Genomic DNA, 27,459 nt, shown 5'->3' on the forward strand with positions numbered 1-27,459 from the left:
TTGTGTGATATGATATGATTAATAATGAGCCGTGTTCAAGGTCCTTCTCTCTGTATAATTCCACTCCTTCATACCAGGGAGATTGGAAAATCAGGACGCCACGTATCGCAGGCTGTTTTGAACTCTGGAAACTCTACAAAAAATTAAGAGAAAAACAAATTAAACATCTTTACTGTGAATATTAGCACAGAAAAGAGAAACATCTCTCCATCCATCTCACACCCACATATACAATGTCACAGTTCACTCACTGTGTTGGTTTGTTTTGCTGCAGAAGCATTTGATCAGATTCTGTTTCTCTACTTGGTTTGTGGGAAACAGTGGGTAGCGACACTTTATCTTTCCGCTGGGAAAAACTGCGAAGAGAGCAGAGGTGGTCATTGAAATTCACACCGTAGAAACTCCGATTATCACCACTTTCAATGCCTTTATTGTCTGCTTTACCTGACAACAGACTGTAGTATTGTAGAGTCTGGAGAACACCAAACTTTTTGGCCAATCAAAGACCCCAATATCATAACAGCCTCGGTGATCAGGCTCTTTTTCTGTGCAAATCTTTAACCAAAATGTATGAATGACCAACGGACACTCACCTCTGCACCTGCACTTGCGGATGTGCACTTTGGACACATGAAATCCAGCATGTGAAGCTGCACACAGTGGAAAAAAAGAAAGAAATCATTTGTGTGAAACAATAATACGTTATCCATCAACCGGCGAATAACATTTTCCAGTGTTGGCGAGATCATAAGACGCATAATGCAGAAACGGTTCTCTTTGTATTTTACCTGCGCTGCTGTCGTAGAAGGTGTCAACCAGAACGATGAGCAGGAGAGCAACACTTATGATCCTGGACATGATGGCAGTGTGTTTCGATCAGTTCACGACAAAGTGCTCGATCAGTCTACAGGAAATGAGCAACTCTGACAATTATATACCAACCCCGTTCACGTCCATGTGGGTCGACAGAGTTTGATCTCCGGGCAGATCAGTCTTGGCAAGACTTAAGGGGGGATTTTATGGGGTAATCTTTCAACTGTGCATGGATTCATCCTTACAGTGATGAATAATAGAGATAACATTCCTACAGACGGGAATGAACAAAAGGACAAAAATATGGGTTGAACTTTTAACCAAGATGTTGTCCTGTGCAGTTGGTTTATTGTAGGTGGAAGGTTACTGGTTTTAGTGACAATAAAATGTACTAAAATCACCAATTTATAATACTATTTGGCTGTTTATTTCCCTCCTGGACACAAAAATATGGCTATGCTTGTATTTTTTTTACCAAATCATAATATCATTTTTTTCAAATTAGCTGAATTACTCAACATTTTTTTCAGGTCCCCCCTGATAATTGCAGAAGTACGCTCTGGAGTACATGCACCTCGGACTTGAAATCACTGCTTTATAAACAGTCCTGGCCTTTTACAGTTTTCAGTAGCCACTTCTGTATTAGCTTATTCTTCATTGCAGCTCTACAATGTATTGTGTACATTTCCCCCAAATTCAGCCTGAAATCTTTGGTATTGATGAAAGCTTTTGGATGGTGCTGTAGGTTTGATTGGCTGAACAGCATACGTTTAAAAGTGTCCATTGGGTTGAAGGATTTGCTAGCCCTTTGCCTAATACCAGAGTTGACTAATTTTGGATCATTTTGATACTATTTGCATCATGATTACAGGGAAAAGTCAAACCAGGAACTGCAACGAGAAAAAACACTCATTTCTGCAACACTTACCCAAACCGTTAGGTTAAGGTTCAGACTAAGGTAAGGGGAAACTCAAATCAATGAGGAAACAGACTTTGACACGGATTCAAAATCACTGAGTTCAAACTAACAAGCTGCAGTTGTTGACAAAGAACTAACTGAGCAAATAATCTAGTCAATAAATCACTGAGCACTGAACGACTTAACCTCTTCAACTCGTTGAGGGCGCCCACGGCCGACTTTACTGTCCCTCAGTAGCGCTGTAGCAGGCTCCGTTTTAGAGCTAGCTAAATAACGCTCCAAAGTAAGGCTCAATTTTAGCGAGGAAAAACTGGCATGGCCATTTTCAAAGGGGTCCCTTGACCTCTGACCTCAAGATATGTGAATGAAAATAGGTTCTAACCTTTAAAGACATGCCCACTTTATGATAATCACATGCAGTTTTTTGAATGCGGTACAAATTTTCGCCTATTCTAATTGGTGTATCTGAATATTTCTGCATACTGGGGTCCCTAAACAGTCTTGAATCACATAAATTGGGTATCACTGTAAAGCTGAGACTCTTGTAGATCTAATGAGCCCAACTGTATTCATGTGTGATGATGTTAGTCCCCATAGGAGACATTTCATTGTAGCGGGACCATTTTTTGAAATTTGACCTCACTGTATAAAATGACCTGTGGTGACCTCTAGGATAATCACAGTCTTATGAAACTTTACAGCCACAAACTACAGACCTAGAGCATTCAGAGGATGGATGGCTTTCCTACCTAGATTGACGATAAGGGGGTTTCTGAGCAGTTTCCAGAGCAGAAGTGCTCGTCATCCAATCGCCGAAAAATGCAATTCTTACAGAAATCTCTAAATGTCAAAAGTTTTTGATACCAAATCCACAGCATTAATTAAGAATTTGAATATGTTATTTCCATGGCCTAGGAAAGTTCAGTCAATAGTCAATCCAATTCAATACACGAGATCCTCTCTCTCAAAGCCAGAAACCAGAGGAGTAAGTCTCAAACTTGTGATGTCACAGGGTATAAAGTCTGGAGCTGCTCCATAGACGATGAGTTGTCTTTTTTATACCCAAATGAGCTGTATTATATTGTAGTGTTCTCAGTTGTGAAACAGAAAATGTTCCCATATTCTCAGAACATTCCTCTGGGTGCTCTTAGTGTCATCTACAACATCTCTCCCTATTCATTGTCTATGGAGCAGCTCCACACTTTATACCCTATGACATCACAAGTTTGAGTTTTAGCACTCTAGTTTTTGGATTTAGGAGAGAGTTGTTCATGTCTATTATTATTTGTTGTACTGTCTTAGACCATAGGAATAACATGTATGAATTGTGAAAAGTGTAGTTCCCCTTTAATGTGGTATCTTGGAAGGATTTTGATCATTTTTTATCAATTCTCGAGTGATACAAAATGGTTAAATTTAGCACCAAATCTGTTTAACAAATGGTATAAACCCCAAAAAACAGAGACATAATAGAGCATAGGGATGACCATCATATACTTCTATCATCATGTTCTTAACCCTTATACACTTTCACTATTTATTATAATATTTTTTTTTCTAATTTATGACTAGAAGCTTTTAGATTATATACACCACCACACTGAACTGATTTTTCTATACTCTCTATATATGTATTATTGTTTTTCTGTCTAACATATTGATGTTTATGGACAACAAGAGCTGCACTTAAGTGAGCTGACGTGACCTGTTGCCTCTGACATAAACGCATTACATGTGTTCTCTGCATGGGGGATTACTGAGCAGAGTCTGTCATGGTCTGGCTGCCTGAGTCACGCACTCATTACCAAAGGTGCGTAATTACGCACTGAAGGCAACACCTCCTCGCTGTATAATCCGAAGTGTCAGCAGCAACTGTCCCTTATATGACGTCCACATGCTGCTATGAGTCAAGACACAATACGAGGAAATCCCCAAGGCTGAGAAAACGACGAGAGGCCCCTTTAAATCCACGCTTCCTCTCCAAGAGAGAGAGAGAGAGAGAGGAAGAGAGAGAGAGAGAGAGCTCTGATAAACAACAACACGATTCTTCTTCTCAGAAGCTGCTTTTACCGGATTCATCTCTTTACTGCGGCTAAGCTGAAGAAGTGGTGAGCTATTAATCATCATATTTAACCAGATTCCTGAAGGATTGAAGAGGAAATCGACCTGTTAAATGTTGATTTGTTTTTAGAAGCAGGCAGTTTATTACAGCGAGGACACCAAAAGGAAGCCACGTTATTGTGCTGCTCTGCTATTGTGATTTCCAGGAAGGCATTAAGCTACTAGTATACTAACAAACACACGAATAGGAAGCTTATTTCTAGTATAAACAGCCGAGAAGTGTTTGTGCGCACTTTGCCAAAAGCCAGACGCGCTCTGACGCATGAGAGCTATTTTTGACGCACAGTGTATTTACTTTCTTTCACAGGCTACCAGGACTTTCTCTCTTGTCATTATTTCCAAAGCATTCTGTGTGTCGTTTCATACATTCATTGTGTTGAATGCCATTGCGGAAGTGAGCAGCAGCTTTCAGACACAGAGCACAGAGCAGAGCTTTGGGCAGTGCGGACATCTGGTGGTCGATCAGGAGAAGTGCACCTCCTCTCATCTGCTGGATCTGGACTCTCTGGAGATGTACGGAGCTTCAGGCATCCCAGAGCTCATACCGCCCACTGGGCCGCCCAGGCAGGCCGGTCCGGAGGGCCAGTACAACCCGGGACATCCCCAGGTCAACGGGGGCGACGGAGGGGCCAACCCGCAGAGACTCGGCCAGAGGGCACCCAAACTGGGAGCGATCGGTCGAACCAAGAAAGGTGAGTGACTGACTGGTAACTACCTACTAACTATTACTTTAAGAACTTTAAACATGCACCATCAGCCTTTAAACATGCACTACATACCTTTTAAACATGCCTTTAAACATGCACTATCTGCCTTTAAACGTGCCTTTAAACATGCACTATCTGCCTTTTAAACATGCACTATCTGCCTTTAAACATGCACTATCTGCCTTTAAACATGCCTTTAAACATGCACTATCTGCCTTTAAACGTGCCTTTAAACATGCACTATCTGCCTTTTAAACATGCACTATCTGCCTTTAAACATGCACTATCTGCCTTTAAACATGCCTTTAAACATGCACTATCTGCCTTTAAACATGCACTATCGGCCTTTAAACATGCACTATCGGCCTTTAAACATGCCTTTAAACATGCACTATCTGCCTTTAAACATGCCTTTAAACATGCACTATCGGTCTTTAAACATGCCTTTAAACATGCCTTTAAACATGCACTATCTGCCTTTAAACATGCCTTTAAACATGCCTTTAAACATGCACTATCGGCCTTTGAACATGCATTATCTGCATTTAAACATGCACTATCTGCCTTTAAACATGCCTTTAAACATGCACTATCTGCCTTTAAACATGCCTTTAAACATGCCTTTAAACATGCACTATCTGCCTTTGAACATGCATTATCTGCATTTAAACATGCACTAGCTGCCTTTAAGCATGCACTAGCTGCCTTTAAACATGCACTATCTGCCTTTAAACATGCACTATCTGCCTTTAAACATGCACTAGCTGCCTTTAAACATGCACCATCGGCCTTTAAACATGCACCATCTGCCTTTAAACATGCCTTTAAACATGCACTATCTGCCTTTAAACGTGCACTATCGGCCTTTAAACATGCACCATCTGCCTTTAAACATGCCTTTAAACATGCACTATCTGCCTTTAAACGTGCACTATCGGCCTTTAAACATGCACTATCTGCCTTTAAACATGTGACTGACTGGTAACTACTTAACTATAGTGGGTTTGGTGCCAAAACCAGATACCGGTATCCAGTATCCACACATTCTCATCAGCTCAGCAGCAGTTTTCTTTTTTAACATGTCAGTAGCATGGTGTTATAGACAGTCTAAGGATGATGTGTAGAAATGCAAACATTAACTAGCATATTTTAGTGTAGTTCCATGAAGTAATAGGCTGCTGCAGAAGTGAGATATTCTGACTTTTAGTCCAAATCATTTCACATGAGACGACCGGTACCACTTTCTCTGTAGACCCGTCCTGACTGCTCAGTGCCCACATTTTCCTCCACAACTCCTCAGAGCCTCAGTTTGTAACACCGACTTCTCATAAATGTGGCAAAGAACGTACAGTATATTACTATCAAGTCAACATGGTTATGATGGGCCCCACATGGGTTATGCTGGGGGTACCTGGTTACCTGGTATCCGGTATCAAAGCGGCAGTTAGTGACGAGTTGGACATGTTGAGAACATGTTGTTCTAGGTTATGTTTGTTTAATTGGATCAATTACATGTCATTAACAACAGCTACACCCATATAAACACTACCTTCATTCACTAGAAGGACGTTATAGCCAATTAAAACTTGAGAAAATAGACACAAACTGTGGAAAGTTAAGTACTATTAGGGCCGGCATATATATGTATATTGTGGGTAACACTTCAAATCACCCCGATATTTACCTCAAGATTTATTGTTATTATTATAAACATTATTTAATAATTATATTCCGCTATTTCCCAATAGCTGGTAATTTATTTAATACATTTCCAGGAAAAGAATACAAAGTTAATTGATATGCTTTATTTCCATGTCTGCTGGTTAATAGATAATAATTAGCATTAATTGAAATTTCTGTAAAAAAAACTCCCTGAACGACGACATCAACTACCAGGTTACATTTGTGTTGACAATAAGTGACACAATGGTGAGATTTGTGTCTGATCAGAAGTGTCTGCTATTAGTTTTCCACCTCCGATGAAGAGCAGCCGCTTCTCAAGCCTAAGGGCCCTATTTTTTTGTTTATAATAAAGTCATTTTGGATAAATTTTGAGGTAAATATTGGGGTAATTTGGCAGTAATTCCAGAGAAATTTCAAATAGGTTACTTGCTAGTTATCACCTAATTACCATGAACTTTGCAGACCTGTAAAATGAAGTGTTACCATATTGTGATATGAGACTAGATATCGTAATATGGCATAAGTGTTGTCTTTTCCTGGCTATAAAGGCTGCATAACAGTACATTTATGTCATTTTCTGAAAGCACCAATAGTCAACCCTACAGGTATTTGGTCAAAAAATCTTGTGATATTTGATTTTCTCCAGCCCTAGCTACAATATAAATCAGTTATTATAAAGACAAAATGTAAAAGGACAAAAACTAAATTTGAAGTTTCTTTTCGGACGATGCTTTTTCAGTAATATTCTTAAACTAGATAGACTATTTTCGATCTGTCGAGGGAGTGAAATGCTATTTCTACATCGACGTATGACGGTACGTTTCGTTCCTGTTTCGAGTCTAGAAGAGGTTCGTCATTAACATATTTTAGATAAATACAAGTAATGGATACAGTGATCTGCTTTTAACATCAAGTGGCTCACACATTGGTGCCAGCAGGGCTCTTCAGAGCAGATATCATTTGTAGTTTTTTTTGGGTTGAAATACACAAAGGGAGAAAAATCAATCTTTTTATTATAATGCATGTTCAGGGACCCCTAAAGCAGGTTTTATAAATGGGAGTGATGGTCTACGATGTACAATAATGTGAACCCCTGTCCAGCAAGGAAACAGTTTATACTTTTGTTATTGAAAAGCACCAATAATTAGAACAAACCATGATTACCTGTGCACTGTGTTGTAGGCTACTGGCTGTGAAAACAAACCTCCCTCTGGGACAATAAAAAAATCTAAAATCTCCCCGTACCACGCAGGAATTACTAATGCACACAATCGTTACTCATTTTTGGCACATGCACGGTTTATAGGTGCTGCAGTGATGATCTAATCATTCGGAGAGCAATAACACCACTTCTACGATTTAATAATAACACCACTTTGTATTACCTCCTTTCTTTGCTTATCCTCAGAAAGCAAAAAGACAAACTTTGATTTGGATTTTTTGAAGATTATTCAGTTGATTTTTCAAAATGTAGCTGATAGTTGCAGCCCTAAATGTCAGCAAGGCTCTGAAGCAGGGATGCTAATCTCAAAGGAATAGTTTGACATTTTGGGAAATGTGCTTATTTGTTGTTTTAATAAGAATTAGACAACAGGATTGATACCACTGTCACGTTTATCCGCTTCATATTCAGCTAGTGGTTTTCAAAGTGGGGTCTGGGTACTTAAGAGGGTTCCAGTGGGTCCCCAGTAAAAGGGGCATAATTTAGTTTCATTATAATTCCATCCATAAGTAACACAATGACATAATGCATAACTATTTTGTTCATGGGAGAGGAAAAAACTAGCCTGACTAAGCGAGTGAGCAGCTTTCCTAAAATGTCAAACTACTCCATTAAATGCATAATATGTAATTTTCTGCCGCGTGTTTGGTGACGTCGTGAAGTAGCGTGGGATCATGGGAGTTGTTGTCTTCACCACCATTACAGTCATTACAGTCAGCTTCTTAGGATTAGTTAGGATTCCCTCAGTGTTTATCGGTCAGGAGGTTTTTACCGAGAGCCGAATTATCTGTAGAGGTCTCCTGCTCTCCAAAACAAACAGACCCCGTGATTAAAAACCAGTAAAAATACTGAATAAAGCAGTTTCACTTAAAAATCGGTGTTTCTCCAATGGTGTTTGGCAGACACTCAGCTTGTTTCTCTGATAATTTAAAGGGATAGCTCAGATTTTTTGAAGTGTGTGTTGTATGAGGTCCATAGTCAGTGTATTACCTACAGTAGATGACGGTCGGCACACCCCCAGTTTGGAGAAACAGGCAGAAGTGCCGACACTGTAGCAAAGCAATACAGTACTGTGGACGGGGACGGCAGAAAAATGTATTTTAGACACCTAAAAGAAAGGCTCCAATATCTGTTTAAGTGTACGCTATATTTAGAATATTTTCCAACGGCGAACTGAACTGAAAGTGAAACATATCTATCCTGCTTTTGTCATCTGAGCCTGCTGGCTTTGGAGAAATCATAGATAAGTTTCACTTTCAGTTCAGTTCCCCCGTCCACAACACTATATTGCTTTGCTCCGGTGTCGTTACTCCTGCCTGTTTCTTGAGTCTGGGGGAACGCCATCCGTCATCTACTGTAGGTAATACACTGACAAGATAAGTACCTCATACAACCCCACTTCAAACTATTCTTATACGATTAAGACATCCAATGACTAAAATACTTTATCCGGCTAAAATATAGAGTTAAAAATGACCAAGATGTAAAAAGTATATCGTAAAAATGTGGCTTAAAACAGAATAAAAAATTAAATTTATGACAGACAAACACAACGCTGATGCATGTGCAAAGGGGATATTACACCATTGAACAAATGAAACGTACCTTTACCTTTTATTAAAAATATTTTTTTTTCTAGGTTTGAAAATTGTCGGAAACATTTCAACAAAGTATATAACAGACGTTTTTAGACCATTTTAACAGACCGTTGCTATGTATAAGAGACCGTTGCTATGTGTAACAAACCGTTGCTATATGGAACAGACCGTTGCTATGTTTAACAGACCGTTGCTATATGGAACAGACCGTTGCTATGTTTAACAGACCGTTGCTATGTGTAACAGACCGTTGCTATGTGTAACAGACCATTGCTATGTGTAACAGACCGTTGCTATGTATAACAGACCGTTGCTATGTGTAACAGACCGTTGCTATGTGTAACAGACCGTTGCTATGTATACCAGACCAGTGCTGTGTATAACAGACCGGTGCTATATATAACAGACCGTTGCTATGTATTACAGATCGTTGCTATGTATACCAGACCGTTGCTATGTATAACAGACCGTTGCTATGTATAGCAGACTGTTGCTATGGGCGCAGTTCTGATGTCGGACTCTGGTGGACCCTTTTTTGCGTCAAATTATTGATTTCTTCAGTAAGTAGCCGTGTAATAAGCGGGATAATGTACAGCTAGTCGGTCATTGCTGTGATGAAAGAAACCCCTTCAGGTCGCCCTGTCGAGGTTTCTTTCACAACAATGACCGGCTCGCTGTACATTATCATTTATTAAGTCACATATTATACCTTAAAGAGAACTGATCCATCTCTCTAAACGGACAAAATAGATGTTTATTTCAATGCATTCTTCACTTAAGAGGCACACATTCCTGACCTTTGACTCTTTCCTCCTCAGTGGACTTGGACGATGAAGACCTGGATGACATCATGAACAACAACGGCCAGTGTCCTGTATCCCTGTCGCCCATCTCCTAAACTTCACCAAGAAGTGCCAAAAAAAAAAAAATCCCCCAGGACGCCAAACCTCCCTGTCAGAGATCTTGGCCTTGATCCTGTCATGTGTCTGACTGAAGCTTCTGACGGCTCAACCAGGCACAAAAAAACCCCGCCTCATTTAGCGGCAGCTGAAGCCTAGGCCCTGATTGATTGTACATAGTGTTTATTTAACTCACCTTTGGTCAGACTGTGAATGGATTGTATTGCATCGCTCTCTACTCTATACCTCGGTAGGCAGTAGTAGATTATCAGGACTCGAGAGGAGGAAGTGTCTATATTTTTCAGCGCTTCTTAACAAGGGCTACATTTCTAAAGTTGCACTGAGCAAAACGGTTCGATGAAAAGCAGCCTCTCGCCCGCCTGTTTTCCGGTGAGGGTTTTCTGATTGGTCGGTTGTGTGAGGGAACACGCGCCTGTTTAATGTGTAACACACAGGTGAAATGTTAAGCTTTTTGGTTGTGCAATGACTATCATTCTCTACTCTCACACAAAGTGGTGTACTAATATCCAGTGGATGAACGCTCGCTATTTACTGAAGAAAAACTACTGCTAATTATTTATTGTTTTAAAAAAAAAAAAAAGAAAAACACTTTGTTGTGTTGTTATGGCTTCTACATGTTTTTTACTTGTTTCTGAATGGAAAAATCGCTTCAGTCAAACTGTAACTGAGATTTATTATGTTTCCAAAATGGTGCACTTTTGTGGGAATGCCTTTTATGTGCAGTGACATGTTGCAGAATTCTATGCATGGAGTCTGTTGAAGCATCAAAAACGCGTAACTGGTATCCCGTTATTAAGGGCTAATGTAGTAGTATTTCAAACCACGGCGCCGTTATGCTCTTTAGATCACGCCGAGTCGACATTTTCCTAAGCTCATTGTTGGCTCGGGCTGCAGACTCAGCAGTTAAATAAAACAACAACAGATTTATGGAGGGTTTTGTTCGGGTTTCCCAGTTGGCCAGACAACTGTGATAAAAAGACAGAAATCAAAATGATATTTGACGCTGTATCAGATTGATAATTTAAATGGATTGGCACACAGACATGTCGTAATGAACACTTACTTTGTATTAATATTTACAGCAGTAATCTGCTTAAGCTACACCCAGATGGCGTCATAGTGTCTTTCAGAAGATAACCTTTACTTTACAATTACAGTATGAGATCATGAAAACAAGCAGCTCTCACCGCTGAGACAATCTTAACACTGATGTTTTTGTGGAGGTCGTTTTAGAGGTTTTTTAAAGATTGCAGTGGACCTTGAAATGACATGCTATTGAGGCTCATGCTGATGTCATGTTACTTAGCTGGCTGTGAAATTGTTACTATAGTCACTTTTTTTTTTTTTTTTTCTTGCGTCATGAAAAGCACTGCATTTCACAGCCCGTTCTCTGACTCAAAGATTGTTGGTTGTGGCTATACCATTTGCATGGAAATGGTCGACTTTTCATAATGCATCTCGGGAAATTAAAGATGAATCTTTGTGGAGTCTTTGTGGAGATCTGTTGTTTTGATGCACTTGTTGCCAGTCGTGTTGTAAAAATTCAAATGCATTCACGTAACTTTTAAAGGGATAGTTTAGGTGTTTTGAAGTGGGGTTGTATGAGGTACTTATCCATAGCCAGTGTATTACCTACAGTAGATGACGGTCGACACGCCTCCAGTTTAGAGAAACAGACAGGAGTACCAGCACAGGAGCAAAGTAATGTACTGCTGTGGATGGGGGCAGCAGAAAAACGTATTTTAGACACCTAAAAAAAATCGATATCAGTATATGTGTATGTTATATTTAGCATATTTTCACTGCTTTATCACGCCATCAGACAGCCCTTTCCAACGGGGGAACTGAAGCTGTTATATCCATCTATGCTGTCTTCAAAATCACCAGACTCCATTGACAAAACAGTAATTTTACCTCGCAGAACACAGACATTGCTGGTCTACCGCTACCTCGATCGGTTGATTTGTTGTGTTATTGTGTGTCTTTGGTGAATTTGAACTAACCATTTAAAACACCAAAGTCACACAGTAACACAAACAAACTAACCGATCGAGGCAGCGGTAGACCAGCAACTTCTGTGTTCTGTGAGGTAAAAAAATACTGTTTTGTCAATGGAGTCTGGTGGCTTTGAAAAGAGCATAGATAACGGTTTCAGTTCCCCGTCAGAAAGGGCTGTCTGACAGCAAGGTGAAGCAGTGAAAATATTCTAAATATAGTGTACAGTTAAACTGATATTGATTTTTCCAGGTGCCCAAAATCCAGTTTTGCTACTACCCCCGTCCACAGCAGTATATTACTTTGCTCCCGTGCTGGTACTCCTGTCTGCTTCTCAAAATGGGAGGCATGCCGACCGTCATCTACTGTAGGTAATACACTGACTATGAATAAGTACCTCATACAACCCCACTTCAAAACACCCGAACTATCCCTTTAATGCTTTCTGTTTTTTTTCACATATTTGTTTTAACTTTAACTTTCACATGTCGTATTCCCAATGGAATCTTTTTTTTTGTGTGGACATATGCAGAGGTACGTTTGACAGTGTACAGTTACATGTAAAAACAAAAACAGAAGCGAAGACAATAGGAAATGCATTTGAGATGTAGGTGAGATTCAAATGTAAAGTAGGAAAAACAGTTCAGGAGAGGCTCCATCCAAAACATCAAGAGTTTTTCAGTGGTCATACTTACCTGTGATGACACCACGGCAGTCGTAAGGCATTTTTAAGCTTAATGTTACAGTAGTGTGATGTGGCCAGTTGAGTAGTAAACAGACTTAAATACTTTGTGCTTTAAGTTACAACCTCGGAAGATCTCCGTTTGGTTCTCTTAGGTGGCACCTTTGGGGATAAGCGGTAATTGCTGGTGTGTTTTTGGATCTCACTTCCCAGAGATCCAAACAAAAAAAGTGTGCGACGTGATTTTTCCCAGGAATGTCGCCACAAGACACCCATTTCGTTATACTGCAAACGTAAGGGCTTCCATCACTCGGCCGTAGGCTCAATCACCATTGCGTTACCTCATTGATAGATAGTGACTTAACAGACATATATTTAACTGAATTACAGTAAATATCCCCTTCAGACATACAAACATAGTCTGCTTTGAATAATAATTTATGTCTGATATGATGTAAAAAATCTTAAAATTACATCTAGAGAGCACAACCTCATTTAAAAATCCAAAAATATTAGCAGAATTTCTTCTATAGTCTTTTATTTAACATTTATATCTGCAGTACACTTTTAAGCCACACGAGGGAGCCTAAATGTTCGTATTATTCTGATAATTGTAGCCTACTTATAACATTGAATATAATACGAAAGGCAGCGTACATTCAGTTTGTTTTACTGATGAGAGGAGAAGCCTGTTAACTCCGCATAAATGCATTTATTTGGTCTCGTTTATAAAGTATTTAACATGTGTATATGTTTACAATAACACATGCATAAAACAGATTTACAAAAACAATATAAAACAAATGATTTATCAAACATACATCTCTTCAAAATTGCTGGTTTAGATATTCAAGATAAGGTGATGCGAACATTTTTATTGTTTTTATTTTATTTATTTATTTTTTTGTATATGTATTTGTATTTGTTTATATTATGTATAAATTTAGCATGTTAATACTAGAAACTTTACTCCTTCAGCAGCTGAATGTGAAAACAACCCTCTCGCGTGGTGTCAGGCTCAAACATACAAGTAAGTAACGATAAGTAAAATACATTTTTGATATGATTTGATGCTCTTTGATGAAAACTAAGGTTGTTTTTCTTTTTGCTGTCTTACGTCTTTTTTTAGATAAAAGTAAATGATGTTGATTTTTGTTGTATGAAGAGAAACTGGGCTCTTTGTTTCTAACAATGGAGGGAAACAACTATATAATCAGCTGCTATGACCACCACACAATTAACAAAGTTGTAATATCTTTATTATTTAAGTACAATTGGACATGTTAAAAACTGTTTTACCTGCTAAATGAGCCACATTTATAAAACTATGACATTTAAAAAAACACCGTTCAGAGCATAAAACACCTTAATAGAAACCTTATAATGTCTGAAAGCTACTGAGCCACAGTGATCTACCTCTTACATAAAAACCTACACAGGAGCCAAAACTTCATCCTACGTTGTGTCAAAATAAATAGAGGCAGCTTAATCTCATAGTGGCTGATATGGAAGCTATTAGAGTGATAACGGCACGGTGACTACATGATAAAGTATTTCATATCTGAGCAGGGTTTGTAACAGACTGGTATGAAGAGCCTGTAGTGAGTGCTGTAGTAAAAGGCCTGTGTGTTGCGGGCCACCCTACACAGTGAGCCCTGTGTGTGAAGTCACACCCTGCTCATCGAAACATCTATTTTCGGACCACCAACAGTTAATATAAAACACCGTATTGTCACCCTGTGTCTCTGTTGTACGGAGCCCCTGAGTCGCAGCCTAGACACCGAATTGATTACTTTCAATTACATGGCAAATACTAATAGATGCTGGTTCTAACGTGGAGGTGCAAGTGTTGGCTAAAATCCACCATTTAGGCTACAATGCAACAGGTTACACCCCGAGGGGCTTGTCTATTAAGGGGATCCAATTATAATGTATTTGCGAGAGATCACTTGTAAACAAATGTGGAATGTGTGGACGGGGTGAGAGACATCTTTCATGAAACAACTGAGAGTGCTGCATGATAATCAAAGGGGTTATCAAAGGTCTGCCTGAAGAAAAAGGAAAAGTCAGTAATTCTTTGCCTCTATGATTCACACCTTCAGGTTTACTCCTTCTTTGTCAGCTTCTGTTGGTGTCCCGAGCCTCGTAGGGGGGCACATTCTCAGACGTATTCTTTAGTGCTGCTCGGCGGACCGGAGCGGGAACTGGTCGCCATGGACGGGTACTTGGACACCTGTTTCTTGCGTGGACAGGAGGCGGCCAACATGGCTCCGCCCAGGACGTCTAGGAGGGAGCCGCCCCAGGCGATGAAGATTGCGGCACCAAACTCAAACCTGAGGTACACAACATTGTGATTGAAACTCTTGCAAAATTGATTTCTGTATTTTTATTGTTGAATCTATCTCATTAGTTCAGTTGATGTTCAGTTTTACTCTGCTATTGCTGAATAGCAGCCAACGTGGCCACACAAGTGTGATAAATCTCACATTTTCATCTGTTCAAAGGGAGATGTGTCAAGTATTTAATACTCTTATCAACATGGGAGTGGGCAAATATGCTGCTTTATGCAAATGTATGTATATATTTATTATTGGAAATCAATTAACAACACAAAACAATGACAGATATTGTCCAGAAACCCTCACAGGTACTGCATTTAGCATAAAAAATATGCTCAAATCATAACTTGGCAAACTGCAGCCCAACAGGCAACAACAGCTGTCAGTGTGTCAGTGTGCTGACTTGACTATGACTTGCTCCAAACTGCATGTGATTATCATAAAGTGGGCATGTCTGTAAAGGGGAGACTCGTGGGTACCCATAGAACACATTTTCATTCACATATCTTGAGGTCAGAGGTCAAGGGACCCCTTTGAAAATGGCAGTGGCAGTTTTTCCTCACCAAAATTTAGCATAAGTTTGGAGCTAATTCATTCAAATAAAAGTTCTGCACTCACAGTTATACTTAAAATAATGCTGTAAATGTTTTTAATAAAATAAAATTCATAAGAAAAAATGTGTCTTACTATGCAAAAGGCACAATAACTATAGCCTAGCTGTCCAATAAAAGAGTAAAAAGTGCAAATTAGAAGTATAAATTTGCACAAAATGTACACAGAGTATTAAAATAATACTTAAGAAATTAATTGTTCGACATTTTTGAGAAACACTCATGTTCACTTCCTTGCCGAGAATTAGATAAGATCAGTTCAACTCTCATATCTGCCTGTTAAATATGAAGCTACAGCCAGCAGCCACTTAGCTTAGCATGTAGCATAAAGACCGGAAACAGGGAGGCTAGCTCTGTCACTGCACCGGGCCAAGAAATAGTCCATCACTTAACCATAAAACCACAATGTATCGTAATTGAACTTGTTTTTTTTTGTACAAATTAAACTAAGATAGCCTGTAATGGTTTAATTAGTGAGCTTTAGATGTGCTGGTAGGTGTAATTTACATTTGGACAGAGCCAGGCCTGCTGTGGCTAGAGTGGAATTGATCTTCTCATCTAACTTTTGGCAAGAAAGCGAATGAGCAATTATCCCAAAATGTCCAACTACTCCTTTAATGACAGTACTTGAACACACTGTGTGTTTGGGTTGGTTCCTTACTTGGTGTTGACTGGAGTGTAGGGGTTATAGAAAGCCCGGATCACATTATGAGCGAACCAGGAGCACGCTACGATGGCACACAGCCCTGAGAGGAGAGAGAAAGCCAACAACCAAGATCAATCAACACCATCATCAAAAACCTGAGAGGAGGGTAGACATGCTTTTACCCCCCGTTATAGTCGCCAGGCGGCGAGCTATTGACTGCAGAACAATTAGCTTTTAGTGTTTTCTGTTCTCCTCAGAGCCAGTTAGACCTCTAATGTTGGAATCGGTGCCAGGAGTGCTGGACTCATCCAGTCTAATGACCTCTGGAGGGCGGCAGCGGAGGAGTGGGAGGAAAGCTTTTTGGACTCGGGATCAAACTTCCTCCTACCTACTGAGTGATGTACGCAAGATCTGAGCAAAACTGTGATGATGAGGTGAGCTTTGATGAGATGTTATGTAACCGGGTCTGTATTGATTATCATAGGTCCCATAGACGAGAGATTATTAGCATAGGTCACATACAGTGGCATGTGCGGGAGCAACAGTGCAGGCAGTGACAAATTATAGAGGACCTATTATGCTGTTGTGCTTTTTCGCTTTCCTTTAGTGTGTTAAAAGGTCTGCAAAGTTATAAAGTCCAAAGTCCAAGCCAAAGGGAGTTACTCTCCCCTACAGAAACACTGCTCCCGAACTGCCTGAAATGCCTCGCTTGAAGTCACGCCTTTTCTTCCGTAGCGTGGTGATGTCACAAAATAACACATTTGCATAAAACGGCTAGTTTGGCACGCCCTCAAACAAAGCTACTTAGAGCAGAGCCGTAGTGGAGTGCGGTACCAGCCGGTATGAGAAAAGTACAGTGTTTTTTTAACATTAAAGTTCATGTTCTAGTTAGAAACCCTAAATACATGTATGCACCTGAACATTAGCATAATAGGTCCTCTTTAAAGGAGCATAATGCACGCAGGAGCTTAAGTGTTATGGTTCTTTCAGCTGTTTGATGACAATCGTGTGATTCAGATGACCTTTTAGGTCACCCGGTCTCAACACAATTGAAAACCCGGAAACACTGAAAGATTTTTCAAAACAGATTTTTTAAATGTGAGAGAGCCCACACATGATGACATGTTATGTTAAATTTAACAGTTTTGTTCCTGTAGTGTGTGGAGAGCAACGATTTGTCCAAAACAGCACACCACACACTAACAGATTCCTTCATGAACAACAAGACTATAAAAACGGAAATCTCGCTATCAAACGTGACTTTAGCGTAAACAAACATGGTGGATGACGGGCAGGAAGAATTAGCAATGTTAGTTTTTGTACTATTTTGTACTGAAAATCCACGAAGGATGGATGGATGAAGTCAACGAGACACTCGTGTTGGTGCCACAAATCAAAAAGTTGGTCCTCCATTTCTGAGGTCCATCTTCTACTACTTTATGTTTCACGTTTTGCATTAGCTGGTGGTTGTCCTTCCTTCTTCAGTCAGCTTAGTTCTCAATTGGCTATCGTTCTTTCCTACGTGACTGTGTCATTGTCTGTCCTCGGAGGTTCCCCACACACAACAGGATATCCAATCATAAATATTGAACAGGCTTAATATTTGCGATTTGAAATCGTTGCGCCCAGGATGGACTTCTGAGCCGATCGGGGAATATAAAAAACACTCTTAACATACACCCAGTGTGTACCCGGATGCCGTTCATCCCTCCGGTGGTGTTCCACACACAGAAGTTGTTCCTGCAGCTTGTGGTGGAACAACACCTCCGTGTTGATTTTCCCCTTTAATCTGCATCATAGCGACTGTCATCAACAATGTATGGCGTCCTCACCTCCCACCAGCAGGATGATGCCTCCTGTCATGGCGATGCGGGACTTGCGTAGCTTGTCTCCCCCTGCGCAGGTGGTGCACTTCATTCCCATGCAGGCCACGCCCAGACCTGCGACGGACACGATGATGCCAACTATCATCAAGGCGCGAGTGGCCTGAAGCGAACCTGGGGCAGACGGAGAGAAGGGGAAATGATTATTGTATGTATGAGAAGAGTACACGCGAAAAGGAAGTGAATAGACGGCCTTTTGTTTAGTGGATTGTGGGACTGTAGCTTAAAAAACAATAAAAAAAGATCATATAAAGTCAAATCTGGAAGCACAAACTGGTAAATAATGAGGAAAAGGCTGGGCCTCGACCTATCAGAGAGGCTTTATGTGTGTGTCCAGAGGTTGTGAATTACACTCACATTAGCCTGTCAGGACATTTGAATGTGAGCTTTTCCTGGAAGAGAAACCATGGGATACACACCAGCACACACAAACAGACTCATCTCACACTCTTTCTTTTTCACTGTCCACCCATCTGTTGCTGTTAAAGAGGTGGAGGCCTGCTGGAACTACTGTTAGGATCCTCATCTGTCAGTGACTCCCCCCCTCCACCCTATAAACCTATCACAGGGTGAGTCCCCCCCCTTTTGTCTCTCCCTCTCTGTCCACCTAGAACCAGTCTGTGCCAGTCTAGGCCATCCCTGCCCTGCCCAAACAAACAAAACCCTCCAGCGGCGAGGGAGGGATGAGTAGAGAGAGAGAGAGAGAGAGAGAGAGAGAGAGTAGGGGGGGTGTTAACTCTATAAAATACTGCAACATCAGGGAACAATAGGGTGGATTATATAGTAAATGCAGATAGAGAGCAGGATGCACAGTATCCTGGCTTGGACTTCCATCACACTGCTCTCATTATTGCTACTGAGCCGTCACAAATGTGGCACATCTGCTGCCGTTCACTGTAGAGAACGCACAAGAATATTTTTATAATACTTAGTCCATACCTAACTGTACTATAGAGTAACATCATGTGAAGATACTGCTATATGAAACTAGAAAACCAACTGAATCCATTGGTACCAACCATGTCATGCTACCTTGTCAAGAAGATCGCTAAATAACGTTACGAAGTTACGCTAAATTTTGGCGAGGAAAAACTGGCATGGTAATTTTCAAAAGGGTCCCTTGACCTCTGACCTCAAGATATGTGAATGAACATGGTTTCAACGGGTACCCACGAGTCTCCCCTTTACAGACACGCCCACTTTATGATAATCACATGCAGTTTGGGGGCAGTATTTTCGCCTATTCTAAAATGGTGTGTTTGAATATTTCTGCATACTGGGGGTCCCTAAACAGTCTTGGAGTAGAGACTCTTGTGGATCCAATGAGCCCGGCTGTATTCAATTCTTGCAGAAATCTCCACATGTCAAAAGTTTTTGTAACCAAATCACAGCATGGCTCTTCTATGGTGTTCCTCAAGGTCTTGGCGTCTTAATTTGGTATTTTGAAAGGATTATTATCATTTTAATCAATTCTCGTGTTGTAAAAAGAATGGTTGCTGCAACAACTTATGAGACATTGGTGAGCATGGGGAAAGCCATCATATACTTCTAACTCCTTATACACAATTTATTTTAATTAATTGCTTCATTTATTAATTAATTTGTATTTCTTATTGATGACTAGAACAACTTGACACACAGTGCTGAGCTGCACCTCAAATTAATCTTCAGGTTCCAGCTTTCAGATGATGTACACCACTTCTATGTTGACTATTGATCTACCCTGAACATCCAAACAAATATGGATATAATCATATTAACACAGACTGATGAAAATAGGGCCTTTGGGGCACCTGAGGGCCTGAGGTCCAAGGCTGGTTAGCAGCAATTCCTGGTTAATAATCCAGCTCCGTATTAAGCCTACTTAATGTGCTTCAGTGCACACGCTACAGTAGCTAGTATGTTAATTACATCTCTAAGGAAAAGAAAAAAGATCCTGTCAGATCCAAATCAGTTTTTAATTAAATTAACAAAGAGTGTCTGTCCATTAAAAGAGCTGGGTTATGATTAGCTTCAAAAGCCACACTATTTTCTAATATGTCTGCAGGATTCTTGGGCAGGTGCTGTTACCAACGAGCCCTAAGCGTTAACACCATAGCTCCCAGTTTGTGCATTTCTGCATGGGAACAGGTTTGAATCCATTGTGTGCATGTGTTGTTGGGTGATGTACAGTAATAGATGCCTGTGCTGCAGCAGTGGAGTTACCATGGTCACCCTTCCTATGAAGGTTTGATTATAATTGGCAACATCTCTATAGTAATAAGAAACAACTGTTGTGGTGTTTTGCAGTGTATTTATTGTTCTCAGTCACTGCAGATCTTGGGATATCCTGGGAAACAAGCTGCGGCCTCTTATCACTATAGGGATATATTTCCACTGCTACTGTGTGTGTGTGTTTACTGTTGAAGAAGTGCATTGGGAAATGCTCGGAGGTTAGGCCGGGAGGGTTTCCCAGAATGTGACAATGTGTGGGTGAGGATTCCCAGGAATGCTTTTAGGAATAGAGATTAATGTTTCCACTTCTTTTCACACTTTTTTTTTTTTCTCTCTCCTGGATTGTGAGGAAGACAGTGTCCCCACTGTAGTGACAGCTTACAGTGAACTGTGACTGCTGATGTGTGGTTAATAATTATGGTGTGATGAGCAAGTTATATATAGGGTATATAGTTTTTGCACAATCCACACCCAGTATCACTCTGAAATCCCCAGGATGTGTCCTAATAAAACCCCAAAACAAAAAAGAAAATGCAGATATCACACTCGTAAAAGAAATGGTAGACATATCAGTACTCTGCTAAAGATTGTTAAAAGGCCGAAAAATCACCTTATTTAATGTAGGAAACACTCAAGGCGAAATGGATGGATTCAGAGCACACTACAGCTTCATGATGTTGTCTCCCTGGGAGAGTTCAAAGCTCTGATAAAAAAAACTGTGTAACTGAAGAGTGCAATTGCTATTCCTAAACTGGATTTTGTGTTATGTATCTGTTGTCTTTTGTCTGTTTTAACATGCTCCACTGTATAATTGTTGTCACTTTGTAATGTGTGCCATCTTGGCTAGGTCTCCCTCGAAAAAGAGATTTTAATCTCAAGGGACCTCCTGGTTAAATAAAGGTTAAATTAAAAAAAATAAAATAAAAATAAAATGTGTAATCCCATGTTCAGTAATTTTACCACTTACTGCTGTTACAAAACCTAGGCCTATGTGTGGATGTTACATGGATAATTGAACAACATCAAACAAACAATAAGACTATAAATGATAATAAATAATAATGAATAGTTTTGAAACATTTATGCATATTAGAAAGACATTAAATATCAATATTTGTATTGACTTTTCTTTGTTTGAGGAAGACCTCCACTGGAGCTTTGGTGTCCCACTTTACTGCAACTCACCCTACCTGCCCTCAGGTGGGCCAGGTGTGTCTCCAGGTGGAGAGGCATGAATAAGAGACATGACCTGCTGCACTGTAAACAATTGCTGTTAATTTACAGCAGGATTTCAACAGTATTAACCTGTTATTGCTAAAAACAGTGCTTTACTGTTAATACAAAAGAAAACCTGTTAAATTACGCTCATAGGCCGTTTTTTAACTGAACTATAATGCATTCTTAAAAAACAGCACTATACTGCTGATCAACTGTCTAAACTATCATCAAGTATCAAGTGCCTTTAATTGTATTTAGTGTGAATATTCCTATGTCTGTAACCTGCTAAGTCTATTCATCTATGCAAAAAATAATGTTTATTAAAATGTAAGTAAAAAATACAACCTAAATAGTGCATTAAAACAAATCAGTAACATAATGTAAAATAAAGGTGGAAAAACAGCTATATAATGCATCTTTAAACAGTAAATAAATTAACTGTAAAATACTGTGAAATTATTAAATAAAACAACCAGTTCAAACTGTATTTTCCATTAACAGTTTAAAGCTGTAAATTTCAGCGACAGTATAATAATGTTAATTTTACAGTAACATAAAGGCAAACCCTGCTGCCATCAGTTCTTTACTGTTATTTTACTGGGAAATTCTTAACAGTGATACTTGACAAACGTGTTCTAGAATACTGAGCATATAAAAAACATGTTCTAGAATACTGAGCATATAACAAACGTGTTCTAGAATACTGAGCATATAGAAAACGTGTTCTAGAATACTGAGCATATAGAAATCAGTTCTATATGCTCAGTATTCTAGAACACTGAGGACCCCCATTCATATAGTCATATAGAGGACTACTTACTGTCCAGCTGCAGAATGGAGTCGTAGATTTTACACTGCAGCTGTCCGGTGCTTTGGAAAGCACATGACATCCACAGCCCCTGGTACATGGCCACAGCTGTGATGATGTTGTCCCCAATATACGCAGACATCTTCCACTGAGGGAGAATAGTCCCGATGATCAGTCCAACGATGCCAATTAACGACAGGAAAAATCCCAGCAGCTGAATACCAGAGTTAGCCATCGTTTGAAAAAGTCTCCTTCTCTAAATGAACTTAAAACGGTCCTGCTGTATATCCTTGCGTCTTGAGTTGGGGATGGGCATCCGAGATGTGGCTGATGGTGTGAAGTGGGTGTGTAGCCTAATTATTATCCTGCCTGCTGATGCATGGAGCTGCAATGCTTCTTCTGTGGTAGCTGCTGGGAAATGTTCCCTCTGCTTCCAGCAAAGCAACAGGTGGTCTTCTCTTTAGTAGTTTCCAACCTCTTTTTTGAAGTGTCAGACTCTTCATTATACACTAAACTTCTTTTTAAATTCTCATCAAATTAATACCTATTAATGTAACAAACAATGGCATCTGGAGTTTGAATATTTATCCCAAGTTTTTTTATTTATTTATTATTATTATTATTATTGTATTTATTTATTGGGAAAAGAAAATGCAGTAAAAGTTATAAAGCTACTTCAGATGGAAATTAAGGAAAAAATGATGGTTCAAAAGTTTTCTTTTCTTTTTCCTCACCAAAAATGAACCTCGCTTTTCTCAATTTGACTCTAAATATTCTTTAGTTTTATTTTTCCCTTCTACTTAAACCTGCAGTAGACAGTGTATTTTTGGCATCATTGGGCAAAAAGTCCATAATAACCTTTCAGCATATTTTAATTCAAGTGTTCTGAGAGAAAACTAGACTTCTGCTCCTCCTCATGGCTCTGTTTTCAGGACTTAAAACATCTAGCCTTGATGGGAGACTTTGACCAATCACAGGTCATTTCAGAGAGAGAGAAAGTTTGTTCCAGCTGGTGGGCGGTGCTTGGTATTTCCTCAACTGATCTCAACATGGCAGCCGGGTCATCATATCATATTTGCTCCATTTCTACCCACTGTAGCTTTAAGCCTATAGGTGTATGTGTGTGTGTGTGTGTGTGCATACAGTAGTCTATACAGTCTCCAGTATACCCACTGACCCAGATTGATGCTATAACTCAGGTCCCCGTCACTGCACAAAGTAGACTAAACCCCCAACCGTCCCTTTACCACAGATCACCAATCACTGGCTCCGAGCACATTCATGACCTCTCTGTTGTTAGTCTGTAACGTGGTATACTGAGGTAAACTGACGGGTAGGAATGTAAAGATTAAATGTTTAAAACTTGCCAAGTCAAGTGAAAGTTGCAGTTTCAGTTCAGCAGTAGTATGTAGAAACTGCTGAAAACTTTTGGGGGCATTTGGATAGCCAGCATGTGACGGACTTTGATGAATGATTTATCGCTGCCAGAGAGGCCATCGTCTGTGCCATCCAGGATATGACAGGTCAAAGTCTCTCTGGATGAAAAGATGGTCTCTGACATGACCACAGTGGAGAAGAAGAAGAAGAAGAAGAAGAAGAAGAAGAAGAAGAAGAAGTCTGCCCTTTCAGTCATATCTGGAAAATGATGACACGCTGCCGTCATGTTTCTACTGTAGACTAAGTCATAATAAACAGTATATTGAATTGAAGTGTGACTTTTTCACATTATTTTCTGTTTACCTATTGGCATTTACATATTACACAGTGTAAGAACACCATTAAGCCTTCAATAAGTGTATATAAAAACACAGAAAACAAGTTAAAGTCAATGGAAACAAACTTCAGCCAAACATACAATTAGCAATAATAAGTGCTCCGATCTCATATAGTTTCTTTTTTTTTTACATCCCTGCTATATGTGTGCAACTTTTTTTCATTGATGAACTTAACTTAATCTAACTCACTAATATATTTTACAATTCATTTGGTCCATTAACATGCCAGATGTAGCCCCCTTCCTGCAGTGAATGGGCAAAAAAAACAAGAGACAATAGCAAGCATTGTCCATATCAGAGGTCAGGCTTCTGGCGCTGCAGTGTGTGTGACTTCACACTGTGTGCTAAACAATGGTGCTACAGCGATGGGAGAGGAAGTAATAAGGAGCCTGGAGGAAGTTATCCCCACTGCCAGGTTAACGGGAATGTGCTCACCTACTGGCTGGATTACCAATCTAAAATGTAATAAGGCTTTAGTCTGTTACTCCTCTTTTCCTCTTCTCAGTTCTTTCATTTCCCCACATTTTCCCACCCGACCTTCATCCTCCTCTTCTCTCACTATAACTCTTGTCCCCCTATACTGTACCCAGGCCTCCAGTCGTATAGCTGTTGAGGCCAACAAATGCCCCATTGTTGCTGGGGAGGAATGACCCCCATAGCTCAAGGAATCTGTTTCACTTTGATACAGAGGTAGAGGAGGAAGAGGAGGAGGAAGAGGAGGAGGAGGAGGGGATGGCGTGAGAGTTGAAAGAGTGTTAGGATCAAGGTGTGAAAGATGAAGGAAATAACAGGTAAGAGAGGTGAGCACAAAGCGCTGGGTGAGATGTAGAAGAGGGAGGATGAGTAAGAAGAAGATCAAGAGCCAGTCCCAGGCCTATAGTATACCAGTGCTGTTGCCGTGGGTAACCTGATTTATCTGATGTCCTCTTGGCTGCTTTTCCACCTAGATCCCCGAACTGCAAATAACACAAAGAGAACATTGCTCTTTTCCCCCTCTTCTCCCTTCTCCCTTTTACTACTTTCTGTTTTAAAAGCGTAAACAGACATTTGTCTTGCTGGTTTAGCCGTTGCTTAACGCTCAATAGGAGCTGCAAAAAAAAAAAACAGCTAAATCAGCCCCAAAGAAGGGCACTATAACAACATTCTCTCGGGGGGCTTTCCCTCCCGTTTCTGAGGCCTCCTCCGGGTCTGAAGTGAACAAGTGGAGTGCAAATCCAATGATTGAAGTCCTTTAAGTGCCCCTTGGAAGTCACTGAGGCATTAGCAATAAAACACGCTGGGCCCACGGCGTTTTCCCTGAAAAGCTCAGAGTGCACAAATGAGGGGGATGGCGCCCCTCGCTACATGTCCCCCTGTCTTCTTCACCTTCAGTCTTCTTATGCAACAAGACTCGGCCTTTGTGCAACAGCAGCAGCAGCGGGACGGGGACCAATAGATTGTGTCCTTGGTCTTGTGGACTCACTCTTGTCCTAAGAGCTTGGCAAGTGCTACATGCAGGGTGGAAACATTTGGACAGTTGGACACAATGAATACAATAACAGACTCTGTGGCTTTATGCTGCGCCTAAGTAAGCAAGAATTCTTTTTTTTTTTATTGACCATATTTCAAGTATTAGGCTACAAGAGACAGAGAAATATATATTTCATTTGATCACATTGAAAAATTATAATTTTAACATCCTGTATTATACATGAAACAACAATAACAAAAAAAGAAAAGAAAAAACAATGTACAAACAATATCGTAGCGTACGAGGGAGAAGTAAACTTTATTATTTTTCCAATTATTTGAGAAGTCTTCATAGTTTTTTGTTCGTTGTTATCTTAGAAACAGAGTGAAAGAGATATTGTAGTTCAACACAAAACAGATGGTTGGCCTGGCGTTGCACCCATGCCTATTTCCCGATCCACACTCCATTACGCGCCATAAAAAAAAGCAGAGGTTAAAACCATCATTAAGGACTACATGCACAATACCTGGCAAGAATACTGGGACTTCAGTGACACAGGGAGACATCTGTACAGTATTCAGAAACATGCAGGAGCCCAAGGGTAGAGATGGTCATTATCCGTCTGAAAATAGGACATACAGGATTAAACCAAACACTCCATAGAATAGGCAAGCACCCAACTGGACTATGCACGCACTGTAATAAACCGGAAACTGTCAAGCATGTTCTTATAGAATGCAACAAGTATGACAAAGAAATAAGGTGAATTGTGAGTCAGATGTCTGACTCACAGTTTGATGAACAGGTGAGTCACATTGCTGCTAATTAACCTTTAATATCTGCAGGTTGCTGTTAGGTTAAAGAGACTGGATGGGCCGAATATGTCTAATAACCTTTCAGTTGGAGCTGTAATTACTGTTTGGCAAGTGGAAACCTGCATTTTATGGGTTGTATCAGACCGCAGCAGACATAAATCCATGAGTGGGCCTATTGTAACACTATTGACACCATTGTATTGTTCTGATTTCCTACCAGCAGAGTGATACAAGTGTGAGTGATACAGGCTAATTAAACAAGACTCTGTCAATACCGAGTATATGTCTGGACCTTATATGGTCAGTATGTGAATTTCTTTTTTTTTAAATTCATAGTATAATATGTCAAAAAACTAAAAAAAGTCATAGTATAGTATGTAAAAATATTTTTTTTAAAAGTCATTGTAAAGTGTCGACATTTTTTTAAAAAGTCACAGTATAGTATGTCAAAAAAGTAAATAAAAAGTCATAGTATAGCATGTTGAAGAAAAAAGAAGTCATAGTATAGTATGTCGAAAAAAAAAAAAAAAAGTTGACATACTATACTATGACTTCTTTTTTCTTCAACATGCTATACTATGACTTTTTTATTTTTTTCAACACACTATATTATGACCTTTCTTTCTTTTTTCGACATACTATACTATGATTTTTTTATTTTTTCGACATACTATACTATGACTTTTTCATGGAATACTATACTATGACAGTAATATCCCAACTCTCACCCTGGGAACAGACAGGTTGCCCTCCTGCCCTCCGGTAGGCGCCAAAGGACACTCCATTCAAGGACCAGAAGGCTCAGGAACAGCTTTCTCCTCTCAGCTGACACCTTGCTGAACTCTGCATCTTGGAGACAGCAATTATACTCACTGTTAATACTGCTCATACTGTAACTAGTGTATTCCTACAGCCTGCTGTTTATTCCATGTACAATATTTTATTCTGTATATATGCTGTACATACTGCATTTCGTTGTATCAGTACCTGTACTTTGACAATAAAGTTTAATCTAACAATCTATACTCATCTATTTTTTT

At 39.8% G+C, this 27,459-nt stretch overlaps 2 protein-coding genes and 1 long non-coding RNA gene across 3 annotated transcripts; 2 read left to right on the forward strand and 1 right to left on the reverse strand.

Moving 5' to 3' along the window:
* The first annotated feature begins 3,440 nt into the window (after positions 1 to 3,440).
* si:dkey-112a7.4 lies at positions 3,441 to 11,470 on the forward strand. Its single transcript, XM_037758734.1, has 3 exons — positions 3,441 to 3,840; positions 4,161 to 4,545; positions 9,882 to 11,470. Exons 2-3 carry the CDS (start codon positions 4,365 to 4,367, stop codon positions 9,959 to 9,961), a joined length of 261 nt encoding a protein of 86 aa, XP_037614662.1. The 5' UTR covers positions 3,441 to 3,840; positions 4,161 to 4,364; the 3' UTR covers positions 9,962 to 11,470.
* Positions 11,471 to 13,271: 1,801 nt separating this feature from the next.
* Positions 13,272 to 16,943, forward strand: LOC119481629. The gene is made up of 3 exons (XR_005205240.1): positions 13,272 to 13,690; positions 14,763 to 14,998; positions 16,514 to 16,943. It is a non-coding gene; the product is annotated as an uncharacterized LOC119481629 (long non-coding RNA).
* On the reverse strand, positions 13,706 to 23,212 carry cldn7a (claudin 7a). Its single transcript, XM_037758733.1, has 4 exons — positions 22,392 to 23,212; positions 18,089 to 18,253; positions 16,272 to 16,356; positions 13,706 to 14,993 (listed from the first exon to the last, which is right to left on the reverse strand). The coding sequence occupies exons 1-4, from the start codon at positions 22,612 to 22,614 to the stop codon at positions 14,822 to 14,824; spliced, it is 645 nt and encodes a 214-aa protein (XP_037614661.1). The 5' UTR covers positions 22,615 to 23,212; the 3' UTR covers positions 13,706 to 14,821.
* Positions 23,213 to 27,459: the final 4,247 nt, after the last annotated feature.

Source organism: Sebastes umbrosus, chromosome 22 (assembly GCF_015220745.1).
Source record: "Sebastes umbrosus isolate fSebUmb1 chromosome 22, fSebUmb1.pri, whole genome shotgun sequence".
Classification (NCBI taxonomy): Eukaryota; Metazoa; Chordata; class Actinopteri; order Perciformes; family Sebastidae; genus Sebastes; species Sebastes umbrosus.

Coding starts and splice junctions, on each gene's coding strand:
- si:dkey-112a7.4 (XM_037758734.1), top strand. CDS start 4,365: ATGTACGGAGCTTCAGGCATCCCAGAGCTCATACCGCCCACTGGGCCG. Junction 4,546..9,881: donor GATCGGTCGAACCAAGAAAG/GTGAGTGACTGA, acceptor TTTCCTCCTCAG/TGGACTTGGACGATGAAGAC.
- cldn7a (XM_037758733.1), bottom strand. CDS start 22,614: ATGGCTAACTCTGGTATTCAGCTGCTGGGATTTTTCCTGTCGTTAATT. Junction 18,254..22,391: donor CTCCATTCTGCAGCTGGACA/GTAAGTAGTCCT, acceptor CGTCTGCCCCAG/GTTCGCTTCAGGCCACTCGC. Junction 14,994..16,271: donor TACACTCCAGTCAACACCAA/GTAAGGAACCAA, acceptor TGTGTACCTCAG/GTTTGAGTTTGGTGCCGCAA.